The following is a 24216-nucleotide window of genomic DNA, read 5'->3' on the forward strand; positions in this document are numbered from 1 at the left end:
CCAAGCCAAGCAAAGCCGATACGCGGAGGACCGGGTCTGTGTGTGTATCTTCTTCCTCTCCCTTTGCTGCCCAAACCATGCTGTGTTCCCCAAGGCATTTCTGCTCCACAGGAGGACCACAGCAGCCATGTGTGCTTTCAGATGGCCCAATCCTTCAGAATTTTAGGGACACCCCCTCCCCCACTTTTGCTTCTCTCTCAGATCTCAGCCACCCCTGCAGAACTGCTTCCTAAGGCCAACCCTGCCCAGTGGGGGGTGGCAGATGGACTGAATTTGTTGCACTCTCCCAGGAAGCGCAATGCAATTGCTTTTAAGAGGTCAGTGGCCTCCAACTGTGAAATGATAATATGCTAAATTACGTGCTTAATTAAATTTCACCCCAACAGCATACCATAAAATTGGAAAAGCAGTTCCATCACTCAGGATCAATGAGCATAAAGTACACACAAAAGGATCAAAAGTTCTCATCAGCAAACTTGTGTTTGAGCTTTGGCTGAATATTCCGAGGTCCATTTCAACTATAGGTTGATGAATGGTGAACAGTTAATTACAACTTAATGGCTTGTCTCTGTTTCCTGGTGTTGCCGCCATATAGGTTGGAATTGTCAGGAATGAGATTTTTTTTTTTAAGATTTTATTTATTTATTTATTTGACAGAGAGAGATCACAAGCCGGCAAAGAGGCAGGCAGAGAGAGAGGGGGAAGCAGGCTCCCTGCTGAGCAGAGAGCCTGACACGGGGCTCCACACCGTGTGGGGCTTGATCCCAGGACCCTGAGACCATGACCTGAGCCGAAGGCAGAGGCTTAAACCACTGAGCCACCCAGGCGCCCCGGGATGAGATTTACTGCTAGTCTCCTTCAGCCAGGAATCCAAGGGAAAATCTTCCTATTAGATTTTACCATCCTGTTCACAAGTGTGTTTGTTTTATTGTTTTGTTCATATTGGGTTTTTTTTAAAGATTTTATTTATTTGAGGGAAGAGAGAGAGCCTAAGTGGCTGGAAGAAGCAGAGGGAGAGGGAGCAGCCCATTCTCCACTGGGCAGGGAGCTCGACGCAGGGCTCTATCCCAGGACTCTGAAGTCCTGACCTGAGCCACAAGCAGACAGCTTGACCAGCTGAGCCACCCAGGCACCCCTATGTTGTTTTTTTTTAACCATGCAAAACACACATCAGGAATAGGGAAACAGATGAGAGGTAACCTGGTGTAGCTGCTATCTCATGGATATTCAATGATGTGGGCTATAACAAATTCTTAACAACTTGTCTCTAGCTGCAGCTACACACTACAAATAACACTGCGTAAAAGGGTAAAAGAAACAATCCAGCATCAATCCCAGTACCTGATACTTGGCTAACACTCAGGAAATATATGTAAGTGAATAAACGAATGAAAGAGTGAATGAACAACTGACAAAATTCAGTTCTCTGACTTCATGATCGGTCATTCCCATGGTTTCAGGACACACCCCTGCAGAAGACAAAGTTCACGGCCGAATCAAAGATGTTAACGGAGGCTTTCTGGGCCATAGACTATAACTCCCATTTAACGTCATATGAATTTATTACTGAACCAATTTGGAGATTTGTCTCTAGAAAGTACTGATTTTTTCACTTGAGATTAGGCATGCTAAATACAGTCCTAGTGGATTGGCCGTGCATTGCCGTGGACAGCTACCCAGGAACTCCATGGCCCTTTAGTTGATGGTACTTTATGGTCTCAGCAGAGCAAGTCTGGATCTTGAGGCTGAACTTGAGGCTGTGAGGGAATACCCCCACAGAAGCATAAACTAAAAGAGGTTGGAAAGGCAAGGAAATGGAAGTCAAGTCCATAATCTTTCCTGTTTCCCACATACTAAGATAGTACTACTTTCCACATACTGGGTCCCAAAATGTGTATTTGATTAAGAGATAGGAATCCAAGACAGCCAAGGTCAGAATCAGAGAAAAGGGCCAGAGCTCCCATTCTTCCTGAGGGCTATCATCTGTTCCTGGCCATCTTAGTTGCCCTTGAATCCAAGAACCAAAAATCAATTTGATTTCACAGACTGAAACCCCCCTCCCAAGCTGACCTGATCTACCTCACTAAGAATGGATTATAGAGCCCCCATATTGCATCAAAGAATGAACCCTTATTTTGCCTTGATCTTGTTGTACTGACCTCAAACTATCTTTTGCAGAATATTGTGAAACATGCTACACACACACACACACACACACACACACACACACGCAAGTACATGTATTTATATAGCCAGAGAAAGAGATATCTATATTCATGTTATTCAGAAACTGAATTAGTATTGTAGTTAGTATTCAGAAAGTTATTAGGGTTAATGGAGCCTATAACTCAAAGCAGATGATCCTTGCAATGGTATCTTGGCTACAGAACCTGAATTTATGATTTCTTTTCCTCTTCTCTTTACCAACATCCCCCCCTCCAACTGTCCCCGACATAGGAAAGGAGCCTGGCGGGGGAACCAAGAGTTTGGATTGCAAAATTGAGGAGAGCACAGAAACACCTGCTCTAGAGGACTCCTCATCATCCCCTGTAGATATTCAGCAACATTCCTGGCAGGTTTCCACAGACATCGAGAACACTGAAAGGTAAGTGGGAAGTTACCCTAAATAGACAGCCAGTATTCTTCCAGCAAATACTCTTAGGGGCTATAAAAGTTGAGATTTTTCTCTTTCAGATTCAGCTTTTGTCTTTCAGATTCAGATTTCAGAAATCTCAGAATATTGAGGTAAAAGAAGGTAAGGAGTCCAAACCCTGCAGCAGAATGCTAGCAGGATTTCCAGTAGTCACAGGCTCCCAGGTCTCTTTTTATACCACTGTACCACACTGTGTCTCCATGGAAATGAAAACAGTGTGCTTCCTTGGGAAGGGAGAAAGTTGAATCTATATACCATCACATCTCACCCACTGGGTAGGGACCAAAACTTCCATTTGCTTAAAGGAGAAGAATCCAAAATCATGCAAAGATGTCACCAGTAGACTCTTGCATTTCAGGTGTATGGAATGGCCTGCGGAGCTGTCAGTCGGGGCTAAGCATTCTGTCCAGTTGACAGCTTTTCACAGAGCTCCCTTTTCTTGCTTTCCCAGAATATAGCTGAATGCCTCCTTAGTGGTCAAAGCCAGTTAATGCATTTGTCTTAACAAGCAATAGCTCACTGATAGGGAGTTTCCTTCTAGAGAAGAAGAGATTCTACAGTGATTCAATTTCACTTCGGAAAAGGAAGGAATAATAATGTAACAATACGTGCCACGGCTCATCTAGATGCAAAAAATGCCATTCTGGGAGGCAGGAGGATGAGGCCCCTGTTTACTGGCCTTCACAGTGATATCATGTCCTTTGCTACTAATGTCCCTAGAGCTGACACAAAGCAGTTGAATGAATACTGGGCAATTCCACTGAGTGCTTTGTGTGGAGCTGAATCACTGACAAGATAATGAACATTTTATTTTTTTATTTTTAGAAATGTAACACACAATGGCATTTATAGCCATTGTGGTTCTACTTTCATATTGTAATATAATTCTAAAGCTAATTACTGAATTTCTGTGTTTATAGAAAATTGAAACATGTGGTAATTATGTGCTATTAATAAAACTTGGATTTTGTATAAGCTTGGAAATCTAACAATTCAAACAATAAAGCTGTTTGGCATGGTCTGATACAGCTATAGACAAATGGTGAGGGAATGATTTATCTTAATTTATGAAATAGAAAATGCTTTGCTCTATTCCCAGGAAGAACTATCTGCCAGAGTGCCATGATTCAGGGCATAATCCATCAGCAAAGACATTTGCCCTTTCAGACACCTTGCACAGCAACTGTATCTAAGCTTTTTGACCTTGTAAGAAGGTAAAAAAAAAATAAAAATAAGAGAGGGTGCAGTTGGGTTCAAGATGGTGGCATAAGAAGATGGAACTCACTCCTTCCCATGGATCCAACAAATATACAATAATAATTTTCTCACAAAAAAGACCAACAAATTGGATGAACAGAGCCTCCACAACAAAGGACAAAAAGGACAGCACTGAGATGGGTAGGAGAGGCAAAGACCCTACCTTGCCAAAAAAGACTCCACCATAAGTGTTGTGTTCCACAATGAGGCAGGGTCTCAAAATACAGAATTTTTTCCTAAGAAGTGAGGGGTCGGTGCTCCACATCAGGCTTCTAACCCTTAGACTCTGCATGACAAAGGAAGAAGCAAAACTGTCACTATCGGCAGATGACATGATACCATACCATAGAGAAAATTCAAAAGACTCCAAAAAAACTGTTAGAACTAATAAATGAATTCAGTTAAGTGGCAGGATACAAAATCAACACACAGGAATCTGTGGCATTTGTATATACTAATCACAAATTATCAAAAAGAGAAATTAAGAAAATAATTCCATTTAAATTGCATTGAAAACCTAGGAATAAATTTAACCAAGGTGAAAGACCTACACACTGAAAACTATAAGACACTGATGAAAGAAAATGAAGATACAAATAAATGGAAAAAATATTCCATGATCATGGATTGCAAGAACAGAGTTAAAATGTCCATACTATCCAAAGCAATCTACAGATTCAGTTCGATCCTTATCAAAATTCCAGTGAATTGTTTCTTTTTACATAACCAGAACAAATAATTCTAAAATTTGCATGGTACCACAAAAGATCTTCAGTAGCCAAATCACTGCTGAGAAAGAAGAACAAAGGTGAAGGTATCACAGTCCCTGGTTTCAAACTATGCTATAAAACACAGTAATCAAAACAGTATCATATTAGCCTAAATATCGTATCAGTGATGATAAATGGAGAGCCCAGAATTAAGCCCATATACATATATGAGCATATACATACACATATATGAGCAATTACTTTATGATAAAATAGCCAAGAACATACAATGGAGAAAAGGCATTCTCTTCAACAAATGAAGCTAAAAAGGGGCCCCTGGGTGGTTCAGTCCTTTAAGCGTCTGCTTTCAACTCCGGTCATGATCCTGAGGGACCTGGGATTAAGCCCCACATAGGGCATCGCTGCTCAGCAGGGAGTCTGCTTCTCTCTCTGCTCCTCCTCATGCTCACTTTCTCACTCGCTCGCTCTCATAAATAAATAAATAAATAATTTTTTTATATGGAGCTGGAAAAACTATATATATTTTTTAATGGAACTGGAAAAACTAGACAGCTGCGTGCAATAGAATAAAGTTTGACCACTATCTTACACAATGCACAAAAATTAACTCCAAATGGATTAAAAACCTGAACGTAAGATCTGAAACCATAAAATTCCTAGAAGAAAACATAGGCAGTAAGCCCCTCAACATGAGACTCAATGGTAATTTTTGTGGATCCGATTCCAAAAGCAAGGGAAACAGAAGCAAAAATAAACACATGGAATTACATCAAACTGAAAATCTTTTGCACAGTGACAGAAATGGTCATCAAAACAAAAAGATGATCTACTGAATGGGAGATTTTTGTAAATCATATATCCAATAAAAGGATTAGGATCCAAAATACATAAAGAACTCATACAACAAAGAAAAAGAAACAATCCAATTTAAAAATGGTCAATCTGAATAGACATTTCTTCAAAGAAGACATCCAGATGGCCAACAGACACATAGGAAGATGTTCAATATCACTTATCATCAGGAAAATGGAAATCAAAACCACAATGAGGTATCACCTCCGACCAGTGAGGACAGCTAGTACCAGAAAGACAAGAAATAACAAATGTTGGCGAGGATGTGGAAAAAAGGGATCTCTCATACCCAATTGATGTGAATGTAAATTGGTGCAGCCACTATGGAAAATAGTACGGATATTTCTTTAAAAAAAAAAAAGAGAGAGAGAGAGAATAGGATTACCCTATGATCCAGCTATCCCCCTTCTAGGTTATTTATCCAAAGAAAACAAAAATGCTGACTCAAAAAGATATATCACTCCCCTGTTCATTGCTGCATCATTTACAATAACCAAGAAATTGAAACAACCTAAATGTTCATCAGTGGATGAATGGAAAAAGAAGATGTGTGTGTGTGTGTGTACTATAATGGAATACTACTCAGCTTGCTATTGGCAACAATATGGATAGACCGTGAAGGTATTATGCTAAGTGAAATAAGACACACAGAGAAAAACAAATACCGTATGATTCCACTCATCTGTGGAACCTACAAAGGAAAACAAAACAAAAACAAACTCATAGACACAAGAGAACAGGTAGATAATTACAGAGCAGAAGGGTGGGGGATGGAAGTGGTTGAAATGGTTGAAGGGGGTCAGTTATAGGGTGATGGATCATAACTAGACTTGTAGTGGTGATCACTTTGTAAGACACACAGATGGCAACATACAATGTTGTACACCTGAAAGTTAAATAATGTTATATACCAATTTTACCTCAATTTAAAAAAAAGAAGAAGAAGAAGAGTATAGCTGAGTTTCGAAGTTCAGCCTTAAAGTCCAGATTCAGGTCAAAGGAAGTGGGAAGGACTAAGAAAAATAGGCACAAGAGACCTGGTCTGGGAAGGCACCTTCCTAAGTTCTCCCTCTCTCTACCCTAAGAGATCAGTGCGTCTCAACCTGGGCTTGTACATTAAAATCACTAGGAGGGCTTTTTAAAAACATTGATTCCTGAGCCCCATGCCCAGAAACCAGCTGTATCAGGTTCTCATGGGGTGGGATCTTGGCATATAGTGATTCTGTGTAGCCGCCTGAGAATTGGTGCTTTCTGGGGAGACCTTGTGTCTGTCTCACATACAGCGTTCCTTACCCATTTGCACTATGTGCCCGCCCACCTCCCATCCCATCCACCCTTGAACATTTTATAGGAAATCAGAATGTGCCCCTTGCACTTCTGGATGTATGGGCCCTGACTTCCTTTTCCTCCCTCCCCCGCTTGCACCTTCTCTCTCTAAAAATACCCTTTGGGACTTATCAGCATCAACGCCCCAACGACATATACTTAAGGAAAAGAATTCTGATTTTTTTTTTTTTTTGTACGTTTATTTCTACAACTGAGCCACAAGGCTGCTTTTTTTCTCCCTTTCTAATCAGCTATTGCGGAGAAAGAGTTCCTTTTTACATGTTAGTCAATACTCAAGGAAAGACCCTATGGGGTCTCTGGCCTCCCCTAGGACAACTGGTCCTTAAACTAGATTCAAAAGAACAGTTGTGTATGGAGAAATACACTGAGGCAGGGGCGCTGGCTCGCTCAACTGGTAGAGTATTCAACTCTTCATCTCAGGGTTGTGAGTTCAAGCCCCACACTGTGTGTGGAGCCTACTTAAAGAAAGAAACTGAGGGATTTCAAACCTAAAGGTAAATGGCAATTCTTTTTTCTTCATACAGCAAAAGGAAAATAAGTTAGTAGATAGAATTTCCTCAACTTTTGGACTATCCTCCCCCCAAAACTTTCTTAAATTCTTATTACCCGCTGCTATTGTTTGCCTAGAGTTAACTAAAAGATGTATCTGATTTTTGCTCTTGTAAATGAAATCTGCCACTCCGTCCTGTGATTTCAAAAGCACTAACTCCACGGGATGACCACCAGAACATGTGGAGAACTAATGCCCCAAGGATTTGAAAAGTCCAACTGATCCCTGTCCCAAACTAGAAGCATGGCTTCCTGCTCCACAGTTGGGTGGTTTTATGATCACATATATTCTAAGATGAGAGAGCAGAGATGTTGGAGGGATGCAGCGGCTTACCGACATGGGAGGGGCTAGAAGAAGGTCCGTCTGTCCATCTGTCCCAGGTGCTCTCTCTCCCTTCTTCTCCCTCTCCATGCACCCCCTCCCCACGCCTGCCATCATGAAGAGCTCTTCTCTGAAGGTTTTAGAATTCATCAGTTTCCCCTTATTCCAAGTCACTTTAATCAGTGCTGAGCCTTGTGGATCCCTAACACCTGTGTTATACTGACTTTCAATCGCAGTAATGAGGCAATAGCAAGTGAACCAATATAAAAGCACGACAGCCATCAGACCTTAAAGCCTGAGAGCAACATCACCCAGACTCCGCTTTGCCCAGAGCACCCCTGTTATCCTACTTGCATGTCCTTGACCTCCCTCTTAGAAATCCGCAACACCGGCCTCATTATCAGAGACTCTTCTCTGACCTCAGCCAGGTCCAACCCAAGGCAGAGATGAGGGCTCCTTCGGCAGAATGCCCTGTGGAAATGTTTGCCAGAGTAGTTCCCATTCCTTCCAGAGACAGCAGTCTCTGATTTTTTTCTTATAAAAGCAAAATAAATTCAATATTTGCCTACTGGAAACTAGAGCTAGTACAATTAAGCGCAGACTCTCCTCTCTCAATTGTCTCACAGGACAGACTGTTTGGGATTGCATTTCAAAAATTTACAGCTGATTTTTTTCTTTTTGTCACTTTTACAGAGACATGCGAGAAATGAAAAACCTTTTAAGCAAACTCAGGGAAACTATGCCTTTACCATTGAAAAATCAAGGTAAGTCTTGTCATTTCTCTTTGAGGCAAAGGATGTTTTTAACATGATAACCTTGGGACTTGTTTCTTGAGAAATTACAAATTTGTTTTACACAAACAATAGAAGGCACTGAGTATACATTCCTCGCTCTTTAAAAAGATACAATAATGAAAATGGAGCCTCTCAGGAGAACACAGTTATGCTCCAAGGAGAGCCAAGATACACTCTGACCTTCAGAGGCCTCCTCCACTGGCCCTGTCAGTCAAGAGGATATATTCATTGACAAGCCCTAGAAAGCACTATCCCAGGTATGGCAAATACAAAACAACTGAAGACTTGGCCCTTGCCTTTAAGAAGCTGGACATTAAGGAGGGCACATGTGGTAATGAACACTGGGTATTATTTATAAGACTGAGGAATCACTGACCCGCCCCACCTCTGAAACCAATAACACCTAATTAACTGAATTTAAATTACAAAAAAAAAAAGAAGAAGAAGTTTACAGCCTAGAGGAGGACACTTAAAGAAATTTCCAAAGGGAAGGCACCTGGGTGGCTCAGTCCATTAAGCATCCCACTCTTGGTTTTGGCTCAGGTCACGATTTCAGCGTCATCAGTTGGAGCCCTGCCTCAGGCTCTGCACTCAGGATGGCGTCAGCTTGAAATTTTCTCTCCCTCTGCCCCTCATCCTCCCTCCAGTGTGCTCTTTTTCTCTCTCAAATAAATAAAATCTTTTAATAAATAAATAAATAAATGAAAAAGAAATTTCCAAAGAAATTCCTCTGCCATCTAGATGTTTAGTTATCTAAAAGAAGTAATAATAATTAACAAATTGAGACCTTACAGTGCATCACTGGATTCTGCACCTAATTCCAATGTGTGGAAGAGTTTTCCCACACCACCAAGCAATTCGTGGACACCAGCATGGTGTCCTGCAATTCATCTGAATTCTGAGATGACCTGGTGGACAGCACCAGATCCCCTAAGTTAAGGGCTACAAGACTGCCCTCCTCCACCACTTGAGATGTACAGGTTGGAAGTTCCAAGGACCCCCTGCATGAGTCTATTTAATTTGCCAGAGCAGCTCATAGAACTCAGAGAAGCATTTTACTTACTAGATCAGCAGTTATCACAAAAGGATATAACTCAGGAACAACCAAATGTAAGATGCAAGCATCGGGTTTGGGGAAGGACAAGCAGATTCCATCCCTTCCCCAGCATGCGCTGCTTCGTACATCACTTGTTCACCTACACAGAGGCTCTCCGAACCTGTCCTTTGTTGGTTTTTCATGGAGGCTTCATTACATAGGTGCGATTGACTAAATCACTGGCCATTGGAAATGGAACTCAATCTTCAGTTCCTCTCCCAGCCGGGGAGATTGGGGGGTGGGTCTGAAAGTTCCAACCCTCTAATCACACCTTTGGTTCTCCTAGCAACCAGCCCCCATCCTTCCTCGGTTTTTGTTAAAGTAATCTCATTAACATAACAAAAGACGCCTCTATTGCTATCATCCCTGAGGAAATTCCAAGGGTTTTAGGAGCTTTGAGCCAGGAAGGAGATGCAAGACCAAAGGCATGCCTTATTATAACCAGAACGTCACAACCACTATCCTAAATACTTCACATGTGTTAACTGTATTAACTTATTTAATTCTAATAACAACTTTAAGGGAAAGGCTATTAATGTTTCCCAACTGGCAGGAAACTGAGGCAAAGAGAGGTTAACTAACTCAGCCAAGGTCACACAGACTGTAAGTAGAAAGGCTGGGAAGTGATCCCAGTCTGTCTGTCCCCAGAGCTATTCTGTGGGAATATACAGCTTAACATAGGAATGGAGAGGTATTTTCACTAGAACGTTAACTTCCATGAGGGAAGGGCCTCTACACGCTTTTGTTAACTATTACTTTATCTTCCGTATCTAGAGCAACGCCTAGAACACAGTAGAACAACGCAGTAAATGTTTATGAAATCTGCGCGGGTCTTGGCTGCCCCTACTGGGGGGGGAGGGGGGGCATCTGATGATCTGATGATATGTACCAAGCACTACCTGCAGCACTTACACTGCGCATGCGCGGGACTTGGCGGCCCGAGGTGGGGGTGGGGGGCCTGATGATGCGTATGAAGGACAACCCGCAGCTCTTACACTGAGCATGCGCGGCCGGAGACGTCTGCGGAGGGGCGTCCGCTTCAGAGAGCGCTCCGTCGAGGGTGGGGAAAGGGTGTTTGGAGTCAGAAAGAGACTCCTCTGGCTTCCACTGAGCAAAGCAGAGGGAGGACAGGGTGCCGCCTGGCTCTGAGAGGACTTGGCAGCAGAGCTGGAGAGCCTGTTGGCTCGGGGAGCGGCGTGGCAGAAGGTGGAGAGGTGGAAGTGAGAACGCCAGATGAAGAGGCCGAGAAGTAGCGTGGCCTGAGCGGTGTGGGCTGGAGGCAGGGCGTCAGAAAGGAAGACGCTGCGTGTGGGGCGTCAGTCACCGGCCGCGAAGCACACCCTGCAGGGCCTGGGATCAGACTGATGGGCTTGAGCCCTGCGCATAGGGCTTGGAGACCTCGCAATGGTTTCAGGAAGCAGATAGAGTGGAGTGAGGAGGAAGCTCTCCGGCCACAGCTTGGAAGCTTGTTGCTGGAAATACGCAGGGTGGTGGGGACATGGGACTTGGGATGGAGACGACCCTTGGGTTCGAATGCTGGCTCTGCCACTTACCAACTTTGTGCCCTGGAAGTCTGTTTAAGATCCATTGATTTCAATTTCCTCATCTCTGAAAAGGAGATGAGAGCATTACTTACTTCGGCGGGCTGTTGGGGTTTGAATGAAGCACCGCAAGTCTTGTGTCTGCTCCCGACCTTGCAGAGAGCATACACTGGACAGATGCTTTATTGTGAGGACTGTTGCTAGTACTGGTATTCTTTACCAGCCGGCCAGCCGGTCTAGCTCAGGAGAATGCCGCATCATCATACAACAGAACAGCCCGGGCTTCCGCTCGTTAATCTGGAGCCCGCAGTGCAGAACATTGGTCCCTGGGACTTTGGAGTTGGAGTTCATGTCTGAAGCTGTTCTTAGTTTCTTTATATGTTTGGCAAATCCCCCCATGGGCAGCATGGGCCCCCCCTCCCTGTACCTCACTATCAGCTGCCCAAGAGGACATCTGCCAGGGCACGCAGAGTAAATGGCATGTGGGCCGTGTAATTTCTAGTATAAATCAAACCATCCCAAACATCCCCTCCACATTTCATGAAAATGCATCCAATGGTTCCCAAAACACGCATTAATGGAAAAACAGAAATTTCAGTTTATTTACTTGGGACATTTTATAATCATGAAGAGTAGAAATATTTTGTGTGACTTTTTATTCCCTTTATAAACAAAAAATTTTAAATACAGTTTCAAAATATAATAATAGTAATAAATGAGCGATACTGTGAGTAAAAACATGAGTGAAAAGGGAATAATCCAAACAATTGATACTCAGGACTGAAACCCTAAATCTGTATAAAGAATGAAAAGGAAAAAGCTAGGAGATTCAAGGAGCTGTTCAGGAGGGAATGATGCAGTAGGATTTTGAATAATAAGAAAAAAAATGACGTGAAGGCTTCCATTCAGGGAAATTCAGGTTTCTTCACTTAGGGGAAAAATAGGACCCTTGGCATGAGATGCCACATCTCTGTTTTTTACAGGTTTTGTGGGGACTCATAGCATGATGTCACTACGAGCTGACCAGTGGAGACAGGGGGGTATGAATCTGAACCAGAGGGTTTGAGAAAGCCTGAGGGAAGGAGAGCAGGTCCCTTGGGCCCCTCTGGGAACATTTTTTTTTTTTTTTAGCAGATGTATATGGCAGCGTTTTAATGAACAAATCAGCCAGATGCCTCTGACTCTGTATACCAAGCTAGACCATAGGAGCCTTCCCATGACCTTCCTGGAAATCTTTTGCCGCTGATCTGTTTAGTCTATGGGTAGGTGAATAGTATGGAGTGAAATGTGGAAAAATATATTCCAGTTCTTTTCTCTAGGACCTTATTGTCAAAACATCTTTGTAACTGGATGAAAACCATTATAGAAAGCCATCTGGTTATTTTCTGGCTTCTTATTTCTTTTCTCTTTTGATTCCATTTACATGTGTGTTTGAAGCAGAGAGAAAAAAAGGGGAAAGATACCATGCCTGGTTCCCTTTGTTCCTACCTCAAACCCTGACCATGTGATGATCTTGGTGGACAGGCCCTTGGGGGAACATCCCTGGAAGGAAGAGCTCAGGAACTGCTTTCTCCCGGTTCCACCCTAGTCCTCACTTCAGAACCTTCCTTGTTCACCTTGTTGACCTTAGCATTGAAAGAGTCAGTCCTATCTTCCCCCAGCTTCCTACCACAATCAAAACTTGACTTGACAACAGTTTGTTGTGAAGTGATTTTCAGTGACAAATAAAGGAAGGTAGCCAAGAGCAGGAATTTTAATGGTTTGTGATTGTGGCCTCCTTTCAGACAGCGCCTTTTCTTTCCCATCCTTCCAGTGTGAGACTGGAGACAATGAGAGGCACAAAAGAAAGGCGAGCTGCCCTCTTTCTACAAAGCCCCACAGCAGGCTCCTGACCACGTTCAGGTCTCCTGGCTCTCAGCCCACTGTTCTTTCCATTGCTTCAGCGCCTCTCCTGTCCTACATTCTGGGTCACTGGCAGTGCTGTAGGGAGCTTCATTAATTATGATAGTCTTGCTGTGTCAAATGGATTACAAATGGAACCACCTGTGGAGAGCCTGCAAGGTTACTGACAAAGGCTAAAAGGAGACTGGAAAGTGAAGGGCAAGCATCTTCTAAATGTATGTTACAATCAAACAAAACAAGTTGGCAGAAATAAATTAAGCCCGAAAGACAATTTCACTTTTTCCAGAATTCTGACTTAATGAATGCTGTGGGGTGTGTTTGTACGTTCACCTTTGCCTAGAATTTGGTCATTGAGACCAGGCATTGGAATCAGTCTGAGGTGGATCTGTTGGGAATTGAATCTACTCCAGAATGGGTCCCTTCCTGGGGACAGTGCAACTCCAGACTCAGTTGGATCTAGGAACATTTCCCCCAGAGTCATACTCTCAGTCCACTCCAGTCTGGAGCCCCCATATCCATTCTAGCCATGTCACACAGCAGTGTCTGACATCTGCGTAGAGAACATGAGGCAGTTATGGCATCTGGTAGCCTCAAGATGATCCTTTAGGTCCTCTCGCCAGGGCCTCCTAGAAAGACTTTGTATACTTCAGTCTGGTGTGACTCTGAATGTTACTCTGGGTAGTTTTTACTCCAGCAGCTCCATGTCCTTTGTAATCTCTGCAACTTTCCATCCAGGATTCAGTATGCCATATGTATTTCCTCTCTCTCCTCCAATTAATTCACACATCACTGATCACACATCACTCTCCTAATGCATTACTCTGTGTTCAGCCCCTACTCACAAATGTTACCTTCCTACTCATCGTCTACTAGAGGAAGAACAGATGTTTTCTCCTAGCATCTGGCGTCTCTGCCATCATCTGTCATGTGATGGTAACCTAGAATGTGCCAAGTTCTGTGTCAGGGACTGGGAATATCTCTCCTTCTAGAGGTTCTCTATCTTAATGGAATAGACTAGAGGAGAATCACCTGGAATGACAGGCCAAATGACAGGTTTCCCTTCTTAGAGATTGGGATAATGTTTTTGGGGTAGGGCATGTGAATTCTGGAAACAACTTTCTCTCTCTCTCTCTCTCTCTCTCTCACACACACACACACACACACACACAATTGGACAGACAAAGAAACTACTGCTTAGAATATAACTGCCATAATAGCTAGACTCAGGTCACTACAAGGGTATATGGGAATCTCACCTAACCTAATGTGAGCTGTAAGAGGTTGGGGTGTGGGATAGAGGAGAGGGTTGCTGGTATTGAGAATTGCTTTTTGGAAAGTGAGCTGAGATTTCTGAGGATGAATCAGAGTTAGCCAAAGAAAGAGATGGAAAAAAGAAAAAGAAAAAAGAGGTAGGGGGGAAGAAAGAGAGTCTATGCAGAAGGTTCTGGATATTGAAGGTACGTGAGGAGATGAAAGAATAGGGTTTTTTGATGAACTACAAGCACTTCATTAGTTGGGAAAGTGGTTAGAAAAGAGGCATGAGGGCACCTGGGTGGCTCAGTGGTTTAAGCCTCTGCCTTCAGCTCAGGTCATGGTCTCAAGGTCCTGGGATCGAGCCCCGCATCGGGCTCTCCGCTCGGCGGGGAGCCTGCTTCCCCCTCTCTCTCTGCCTGCCTCTCTGCCTACTGTGACCTACCCCTCTCTCTCTCTCTCTCTCTCTCTGTCAAATAAATAAATAATTTAAAAAAAAAAAAAGAAAAGAGGCATGAAAGACTAGAAAAGTAGGTGGGTCTATATCATTAAGACCCCTATAATTCATGTTGAGAGGTTCAAACTTTATCCTGAAGCCACTGGAGAGATTAAGTAAGGAAGCAGGTGCAATAATCCAATAAGAAATGCTTAAGATCTGACCGAAAGCCAGGGGGTCGGAGAAGAGGATATGAACAATTGGATGGGCTGCATACGAGAAAAGGCAGAATCAAGGATGAAAGCGAGGTTCCGACCTGGAAAGCAAGGTGAATGCTGGTTCTATTCACTAAGTCAGAGAGAACAGAGGAGGAGCAGTAGAGACAGAGGACGATTAAAGTTTTGGAGATGGAGGACCTCCAAGAGTGATGTTCAGTGGTGAACAGCAGATGTACAAGTCTTATGCCAAGGTGAGATGTGTGAGCTCGGAGGCTAGAAATACACATTTAAACGTCATCGGCATAATGGTAATTGAAGCCTTAAGAATGGCTGACTCCGCCCCAGGAGTGTGTGCCTAGAGAAAAGCCCTGGAATAACACTGTTTAAGTTTCAAGGGGAAAGAACTGCAGTTTACAAAGGGCACTGAGAAAAAAATCAGAACATTATGAAAGAAATCAAAGAAAATTGCAAGCTAATCTTGGAGGGATTGGCATTTGTCTAAGAAGGGAGGACTTCTCTGGAAAAAGGAATGGTATGTGTAAAGCTGGAGAGGCAAGATAGGACACAGTCATATTTAGGGAATTCTTTGTGTTTCTATTTTGTACTATTCCCTCCTTCATATACCTTTCAGTTCACCCTGAACTGTCCACCCTGAACAGACTGGACTGTTTACTTGGACCCAAATTCAAGTAGCCTCTGATCTCCTTGACTGTTCTCGCACTGTCCTCTCCAACCAGAAAGCCCGTCTCCGCCTTCATCAAATGTACAAGTTCTCCTCACGCCCAGCATGAATACCAAGACCTCCATGATTTTCCACAATTATCTTCTTCCTTCTCCACTTGGGAGTAATTCCCCCCCTTTGGAATTCTCATAGCATTGTATCCGTATCTCTCTTATGGCATTTTAATGAAGCTTCGTAGTTACTCAAGCAAACATTCTTGAGATCAAGAACTTACTTTGTATTAGGACCCATCTGATATAATCCCCAGCACCCAACATGGAGCCTGCACTTAGCGGGCCTTTGATCAATGCAGGGCTTCTCAGAGTGTGGCCTCAGGACCAGCAACATCAGCATTTCTGGGAAATGGTAAGAAATCTAAATTTTCCAGCCCCACCCCAGACCTATTGATTCGGAAACTCTGGAGGGAGGGCCAGGGATCTGTAGTTTAACATGCCTTCAGATGATGCTTAGTGCAGCTTAACGTTTGCGAAGCACTGGGTTAGCTGAAAGTCTCCTTTTTTTTTCTGGAATAGAAATTTGCAACTACAGTTTACATTATGAGCACTTCTCTAGATTCTATCTGAAAACAGAGCTTTCAAGTCAAATGCTCAGTGGATTATTTGAAAACTTATTTTTATGTCCTTCTGTTTCTTAACATATCATCCATGTAAGAAATCTCATATCAGCAAAACAAATGTGAACAACAGAGAAATGGTATCATTGTGCCTTGGGGGATTCTGGTGTCCCTGGCTTTAGCAGTATCTGGGAGTTAAGCTTCAAATGACCAAGATTTGAACTTGCTGATGGCTGAATTGCCTATTCTCCTTTTCTTTCACTTTCTCCTCTGCTCTCCTCCCTCCCTTTCCCTTTCTCCACTTTTCATTTTCACATCTAAAACTGTCTCAGAGCATGCACTTTGGAGAAAAGATGCTATAAAATTCTCAAACATTCACAATAAAAATCAAAGGTTTCCCAGCAAGGTCAGGTGGATTAGCCCAGAAAGCTGAGAACGAGTCGGGAAAACATTCCATTTTGTCCACAGTCTTTTGGCAGCCCGTAACTTCAGAGATAGGATTTCAATCAATGTGGAAAGACATCTTTCCTTGGACTTGAATTCACTCCAAACCATTCCAGGCGTACTTACTGCTAGTGAATTTCAGCATTTACTGCCGGTGTCAGCTTCCTAGGGTGTAGAAAGCTGCTCTGAATTCCTGCCAAGAATTTTCGAGCTTTTGTGTCACCTCAACCCTAGGTGATGATCAGACAAGCTCTGGGCTAGGTGAAGGTGTCACAATGCTCAACAGAGATGCCCCAAACCAGCAGCTGTCCTTAATAGGCAGCCAGTCCTTTGCTTAACATCTGAGCACCTTCTTATCAATTCTAACACTTCTTATTCATGCGAATGCTGTGTGTTTGTGTGTGTGTATAGCACTCACAAGTGAACATATATGTGTGTATCTATCTAGCTATATATAAATAGGTAGATAGGAAAAGAAGACTGAGGAAGGAGAATTCAATAGCACAAAAGGTTTTTTGATGCACCGTAATGAGTGCACAGGTACAAAGGTCAGTTTTGATGCAAATCTCATAGTATCTGTGTATAATACCTGTTCTTTTCATACGTAAAAAAGAGAACATGGGAGCAAATATCCCACCACAGCATACACATACCAGAGCATACACATACACAGTTTCTTCATAAATTCAACCTGTAGTAGACATTTCCTCACATAGTGGGAACAATACACACCAGCATTGCCTTTTTACAATACATAAATACCCATTCCATCACTCCCCAAATCTCTTAAGTGTTTGGAGAAAGGGAAGGATATATAGGCATTCAGGAAATAGATCTTCCAAGTCTTAAATGGAAATAAAGAGATTTTTCTTCCCTATAAATATCTCCGTAGTTTTGGTGATTCTGTTCAAGGAATCATTGAATTCCTGGGGAACTTGTGTTTCAGGAAGTATAGTCAGTATCCCAAGAGATACCAAAAGATGCAATTCTTTAGTTTTCAGAGTCTGCTGTAAATTTGCCATTTCCACCTAGGTTAAGTCTGTTGACAGTCTGGTGGTTTAAAAAGTAAGGGTCCTAAAACTGATGAGAAAGTGAGTTATCATCTCTTTCTCTTCTAAATAGACCATGATTCATCTCTGAAAGATTCTCCTGAGAAATGAGGCTCACATATAGTGTTTGACTTTGCTTTCTGAGTCTTAACGGTTTGGGGCAAGTGTAAGTATAAAAGAGAGATGTCCCATTTTTAATCTCAAAATGGTGACATCCAGAGTATAGTGAAATGTCTTCCACCACAGAAAGGACAAAGAGCGTCCTGTTTTTCTCCACATTTGCAGAATATGAATCTTAAGAGAGAATATTAATCTGTGGAGACCAGGAGAGTGCACTGTGTTTGATTAATTTGATGTGCTCAGCTGGGGCGCCTGCTTTCTTCCCTGACTCTGACTTGCTACTCTGGTTCTATCTAAAAGTATAGCATAGGGCACCATTCCAAGCAACACTGTTAACTTGGTGAGTGAGGCTCATGTACAAATAAGTATGACACATGGCAGCCTTTGGGGAATGGGAGGAAAAGCCCAGACACTTGGATGACACAATCCACATAAGAGGACTGGGAAGCCGGAACTTGTTTTTGTTCTTGACAGTTTACTGAATGTCTAGGCTCAGTAATCAAAAAAACCCACCCTCAGCTACAAACTAGTTTCCTTGAAGTGGGGCACATCTTTCCCTTTCTGCCCCCTTCATCCAATTCCTGATTCTGGGCTCTTTCCCAAGGTCCTGTATCTTCCAAGTTAGGATGGGGAAAGGAGGGAGCCCCTTGGCTCTGCTCTGGGCTGGCAAAAGCTTAGGTGCATAAGAGTTACCAGAGTCCACCAATCATTTTGTGGCACCTCGCTCCATTCTGATCACATCCTAGTGCTCCCTGCACTGGCAATTTCTAGGTCATGTCTGTGTGGTCCCTCTCCAGCCTCTGGGACCAACCAGGCTGACAGTTCTGTTGCAACAGGCTATTTCGATCCAACTTCTCTTTTGGGCTGTACTATTTCTTTAAAACCCAGCTCCCTCAACTGAACTTGGCTTACTGGTTTATTTCCTCCTCTCCTTGTCATCATGTTAAAAATTTCAACCAAAACTTACAAATTCAACAGCTGGAAATCTTCTCAGAATGCCCTTGTGTATAGAAAATCTATAGAAATCAGGGGCACCTGGGTGGCTCAGTGGGTTAAGCGACTGCTTTCAGCTCAGGTCATGATCCTGGAGTCCCGGGATCGAGTCCCACATTGGGCTCCCTGCTTGGCAGGGAGTCTGCTTCTCCCTCTGACCCTCTCCCCTCTCATACTCTCTCTCTCTCTCTCTCTCTCTCTCTAAGTGAATAAATAAAATCTTTAAAAAAAAAATCTATAGAAATCAATAGGCAAAAACTCAACAAGAAATAGTTGAGAAACTTCTTCCTGAGGCATAAAGTAGGTGAGTGAAAGCACTCTGTAAAGGAAAAGAGTTAATAAAAACTGTACTTACTGAGTGCCTCCTCTATGCTAGGCACATAGAATACTAGCCAAGCTTCATGTTTTCATAGATTATTTCATACAATCTTCATCTAAGGTAAGTGGTATGAAAGCCTGTCTCACACACGGGAGAACGGAGACTTAGCAAGCTTCCAGTTACATGTTCAAAGTCACAGAGCTGGGAATTAGCCGAGGTGGGTTTAGAAAAGAGGCCAAACTTACTCCAAAGCAGGGGCTCTTTCTAAAACAGCGCCTCCAAACAGCTTATTTTTAATTCTAAGCCGTGATTCCCAACTGCAGGCTACAGTGCTGGTCCCATGCCCCACCCCCTTGAACCCGCACCCCCCAACCACCACCACCAAAAAAGAACATTTCCTTGCTATCTGGGGGACATTTTTGGTTGTCACACCTGAGTAAGTAGGGCCAGGGATGCTACTACATGTTCCAGTGCTCAGGAGAGCCCCAACCAAATAATTATCTGGTCCAAAATAGCCAATAGTGCTGAAGTCAAGAGACCTTGATTCAAAAGCTGGTGGATTTTAAAAGCCAATTCATCAAACCCAGGTTATTTTGTCTGTAATTCACTCATATGTACATTCTGTCCCATCACAGATGACAGCAGCCTTCTAAATCTAACTCCCTACCCCCTGGTTAGAAGACGGAAGAGAAGGTTCTTTGGGCTGTGTTGTCTGGTGTCAAGCTAGACAACTCCTCCTGGAACCCACCATTGTGAAGACCCGAAAATATCACAGAACCTGAGGACCTCCAGACAGCTGAACCACAATTATTGGTTTTTGACTATGTTTTCTATGCTTCCTTATTACTTTTATTCACCTCCCCCTACCGTTTTAAATGATTTTACATTTGAAAGCAGCTGCTGTCAAGGGAAAAAAAGATTCAAAAAGCAGGCTGTTTTTAAAAGGATTTTTAAAGCTGACATTGCGCATGTCTGCTCCAAACCATACCATGACAGATGCAAGAATTATGGTTTTTAAATTATTTCAAGGTTTTTTTAAATGTATTATACAGAGAAAAATTATTTCATGTATAATAGTATATCTTTAGCTCTTGCTGTTCTCATGTGAACAATTTATCATATATGAGAGTCTTTAAACATAGAAATCTATCTAAAACTGCAAAACTGTGTTCAAAAATCCAATCTATCAATATTATTAGGAATAATATTATAACCAAACATATACCACCTCACCTATTGCTTTGTCTGCACTCATTTACATTCAGTCTTCCATTCTGTCGGAATCCAAGAGCTTCTACATAAAGATATCTTAATTTATAATGCAACAGAAACCATATATGAAACATATTTAAATTTTGTAAATACACAATAATCCTAATATCTTCGTACAATGCATATGGGCAACTAATTTCCTTTCAATCCAATGGTGTCTTTTCAGCTTCTTGGAGAATGAAGTAATCCAGTTAGAAAATGGTGTAGTAACATATACAATTACCCTCAAATGTAAAATTGAATATTATCACATTTTGTTCTAATTGAAATCTGAAGCATGATGTCTGCGCATCAGCATAGTGTTAAATCTTATAGGGCATGCTGGAATTAGCTCAGATCGTAAAAATATTTAACATTTTACGTTAATAAAATCTTTTTAGTTAAGCTAAGCTTGTCTCATTTAGATGACTATGCAGATATGACTTTTCCGATGTGTACTTGGTGTCTTGTCTTATGCTTAGAATCTTGAAAGCAGGACACATTAAGCAATACTATATTTTAGAAAGGAGGAAGCCACATGCTTTGTTTTTCTGCTCACAGCTCTTTTGCGATCTTCCTCACTAAACTTGTAACATGGTACAAATTGTGTTGTATTTTCCCCTGTTCTTCCTTGGCCCGTTACCTAAACAGGATTTCCTATGGGTTGAAAGATCAGGCCTTTGGACTTCTCTTCTTGCTTTTCAAAAATCTAAGGACTCCTCAAGACAGACAAGAGACACAAGTGTCTAATCCAATAAAAGGATGAGCCAGATGCCTATCGGTGGTTTATCCAAGATGCATCTTTAATCCCAACCCTATACTTTCTCAGTACTTATGTGCACAGGCATTTAGATGTCCAATATTTTTGACCCAACAACTAAATACATTAAAGCTGTTAGCTTTAGCGAAGATGAAGATAGGTGTTTATGAACTACTGGAGTAATTATTGTATTAGATTGACCTATATGAAATTGCTGGTATTTGACTGTTTGACCTACAAAAATGGCAATTTCATATGGTTCAACCTAATATCTGATGTTGTGGAGATTATACTTGGAATTCTCTTCTAGCTTTTGTGATCAAAAGCAAAAGGATTAGAGGGTTGGAAAAGATCTCAAAAGGCTATGCGGTCTCTTAGATCATACCAGCTGATTTTTGGCCTTATTCTTGGAGTCCAGAGTTCTGTTCCAATGAACTTGTAATTGACGCATTGAGGCATATAGGTATGCCTAACTTCATATAAAGACGTATCTTTTTGAAAGTTATATGAGAAAATCACAACTTTCTAAATCAAATATTTGTAAAACAGTTGTTGGAATATGCTCTTTAGAGACTCTTAGAATGAATACCCCCTTGCAAAGCAGGTAACCACTCCCAGATTTATCTGGTCTGCAAACCCTGATTTCATAAATCAGGTCTGACTGAAGTTTCTTATCTTTTTTGAATATGGTTCATTTTCGTCCCAGGTGGTCAATTCACTTAAGGTCCATTGTTTTAGAAATTATAAAGCAGCCCAGTTGGGCACGCTCTCAGCTCCCGTCTCTGCCCTCACGCACCTTTACACTATATTGAACCCTTAGCTTCAATCTCATTCCTATTAATTCATGCAAAGGTATTAACCGATAAATCCAACCTTGGTGTTCAGCACGTTCCTCTAAATGCTTGACCTAAATCACTTCTGCTTGGTTAATTTGGGCTCACTCTCGCCTTAGTCTCGGTATGAAAGGAACACTTACCTCCTGTGCCATTGTCCTTTGTACAACTGAAGACTGTTAATAAATTCAGGTCTCACCTCCAGGTCTGGGAGGGCTATGGTAGCTGTTCATGGAGATGGGAATTTGTCTAATTCCCCAGCTAGGCTTTCCATATCTGAGGTAAATAAATTCAGCCACCTTATCTTTTATTCATAGTGCCTGTTTCCCAGACTTTGATTGCTTTTATAGTTCATGTGGACACACTCCAAGATTTATAGATCTTCTTTCACTAGCAGGTTCTAAAACGAATTTCAGCGCTCCAAGTCATGATGACCTGCACTGGCTCATAATGGCAATAGAGAGCTCACCACCTCCCACTGGATACGCCAATGCCTCTCTTTAGGGGCTGACCCCACTCTCCTCTCACCTACCAAAGGACTTTCTCAGGTGTAGTCCATGAGATACAAGTCTACCATCTCGGCCTCCTGCTGGTAATTCGCTTCCAGATTAGCAATAACACTGATCTGATCTCTAGGGGTAAGGAGAAAACACTGAACCCATTCCATTGCATGTCCTCACATGCTGAAACTGGAAAAGGATGTCAACTTTTTCTGGTACACCGTCACCCATTTTACCCCCGCCTAATTTTAATATCCCGTGTTGATTCATCGTTTTCTTTTTTCCAGATTACAGAAGCGATATATGTTCTTTGTGGGAAATCAGGAACATACCACCAAGTATAAAGAAAATAAAAATCACCTGAATCCCACCACAATCCTATTGTTTAAAACCACAACTCCAGGCTTTAAGTCAGTCAGTGGCGGGGCCCAGAGGCACTTGTGGATAAGGTATCTGAGCGAATGCCCACAGGGCCGAGGTATCACTTTAAAATACCTGTCCCCTGATGTCTTGCACGCCTCTAGGAACAGATCGACTGCAAAATTCTGGTTGAGCCATTGTTCAAGGGTACAAAGAAGACTTTAGAAGTAGCACAGCCCTGATGCCTCCTCTCAAGAAAGCTCTTAGGGAAATTCTAAAACCTGCCAGATGGTTTTCTTCTTCGGTGCTCCTATAACGGTTGGCTACTTACTGTAGGGCAATACTGCCACCTACCGGATGCTGAGCTTTAGAATAAGAAGGGAAAATAAATGCACAGAGTGTAAAGGCAGCTCATTTATTTTAGACAGCAAACAATGGGCCAGATTAACAATATCCCGTATAGCACTCAGATTCTGGAAGTCTCAAAGTTGAAAGGATTAAGAATATCATCCAGACTCACTTCCCTTGCCACACGCATATACCTAAGCACTGTCTATCATTTCTTTGTGTTCTAGAACGTCACCAAATGCAAAATGCTCAGCTTTCAGATGACTATAGATAGGATGAGGAAAACCAGTGATGCTATTGGCCTGTAATAAATCATTATAATTAAATATAAAGATCAGAAATAAACCCAAGAACACAGAAGCATTGAGTGCATTATAAAGATGGTGTTTCAAATCTGTGGGAAAAGTTTGGATTACTTAACAACTAGGGATGATTGGTTGGCTAATTATTGGGGGATATACTAGATCTATACCTCATAACTTCCATCAGAATAAATTCTAGGTGAAGTTAAGATTTAGACGTTAAAACACATAAGCACATAAAAGGACCAACAGGCAATATTGACAAATATTTACATAATTTTACTATGAAAAAAAAAAAAAAGGCTAAGCAGGACAACAAAAGAAGAAACCAAAAGGAAAAAGATGGATAGATTTGACCAATTAAAAATACAGAACCCTTATACAGTAAAAAATAACAAACCAAATTGAGAGAAAACAAAATTTGAAATATACGCAACGAAGAGCATAGATCTCTAAATCATATCAAGACCCCATTGCCCTTGGAAAGTTTCTATGATCTACAATCTGCCCAACCAAGTGTTCCCATTTCATTGTTTCCTCATTGCACTTTTAAAATTATCGCTTGTTTGTCTGTTTCTCTTCACCAAGCTGGAAGTTCAAGAAAGCAGCAACTAAGTCTATTTCGCTTACTGTTATATCCTCAATACTTAACACAGTGCTAGACACAAAGCAAATACTGAAAACCTATTTATT

At 42.0% G+C, this 24216-nt stretch overlaps 1 protein-coding gene across 2 annotated transcripts in view; it reads left to right on the top strand.

The window, feature by feature from the left end:
- The window catches only part of LOC111156971 (regulator of G protein signaling 7 binding protein), a 97822-nt gene extending 74014 nt beyond the window's left edge, over positions 1–23808 (top strand). The window contains exons 4-6 of one of the 2 annotated variants that reach the window (XM_022518157.1): positions 2458–2605; positions 8405–8475; positions 19805–23808. In XM_022518157.1, the coding sequence (XP_022373865.1) occupies positions 2458–2605; positions 8405–8475; positions 19805–19896 (311 nt within the window). In that variant the 3' untranslated portion in view covers positions 19897–23808. Of the gene's footprint in view, positions 1–2457; positions 2606–8404; positions 8480–19804 lie in introns of those variants that run through there. The other variant, XM_022518158.1, reaches the window with a different exon arrangement.
- Positions 23809–24216: the final 408 nt, after the last annotated feature.

This window comes from Enhydra lutris, unplaced genomic scaffold (genome assembly GCF_002288905.1).
Source record: "Enhydra lutris kenyoni isolate GAN:26980312 unplaced genomic scaffold, ASM228890v2 scaffoldscaffold50, whole genome shotgun sequence".
NCBI lineage: Eukaryota > Metazoa > Chordata > Mammalia > Carnivora > Mustelidae > Enhydra > Enhydra lutris.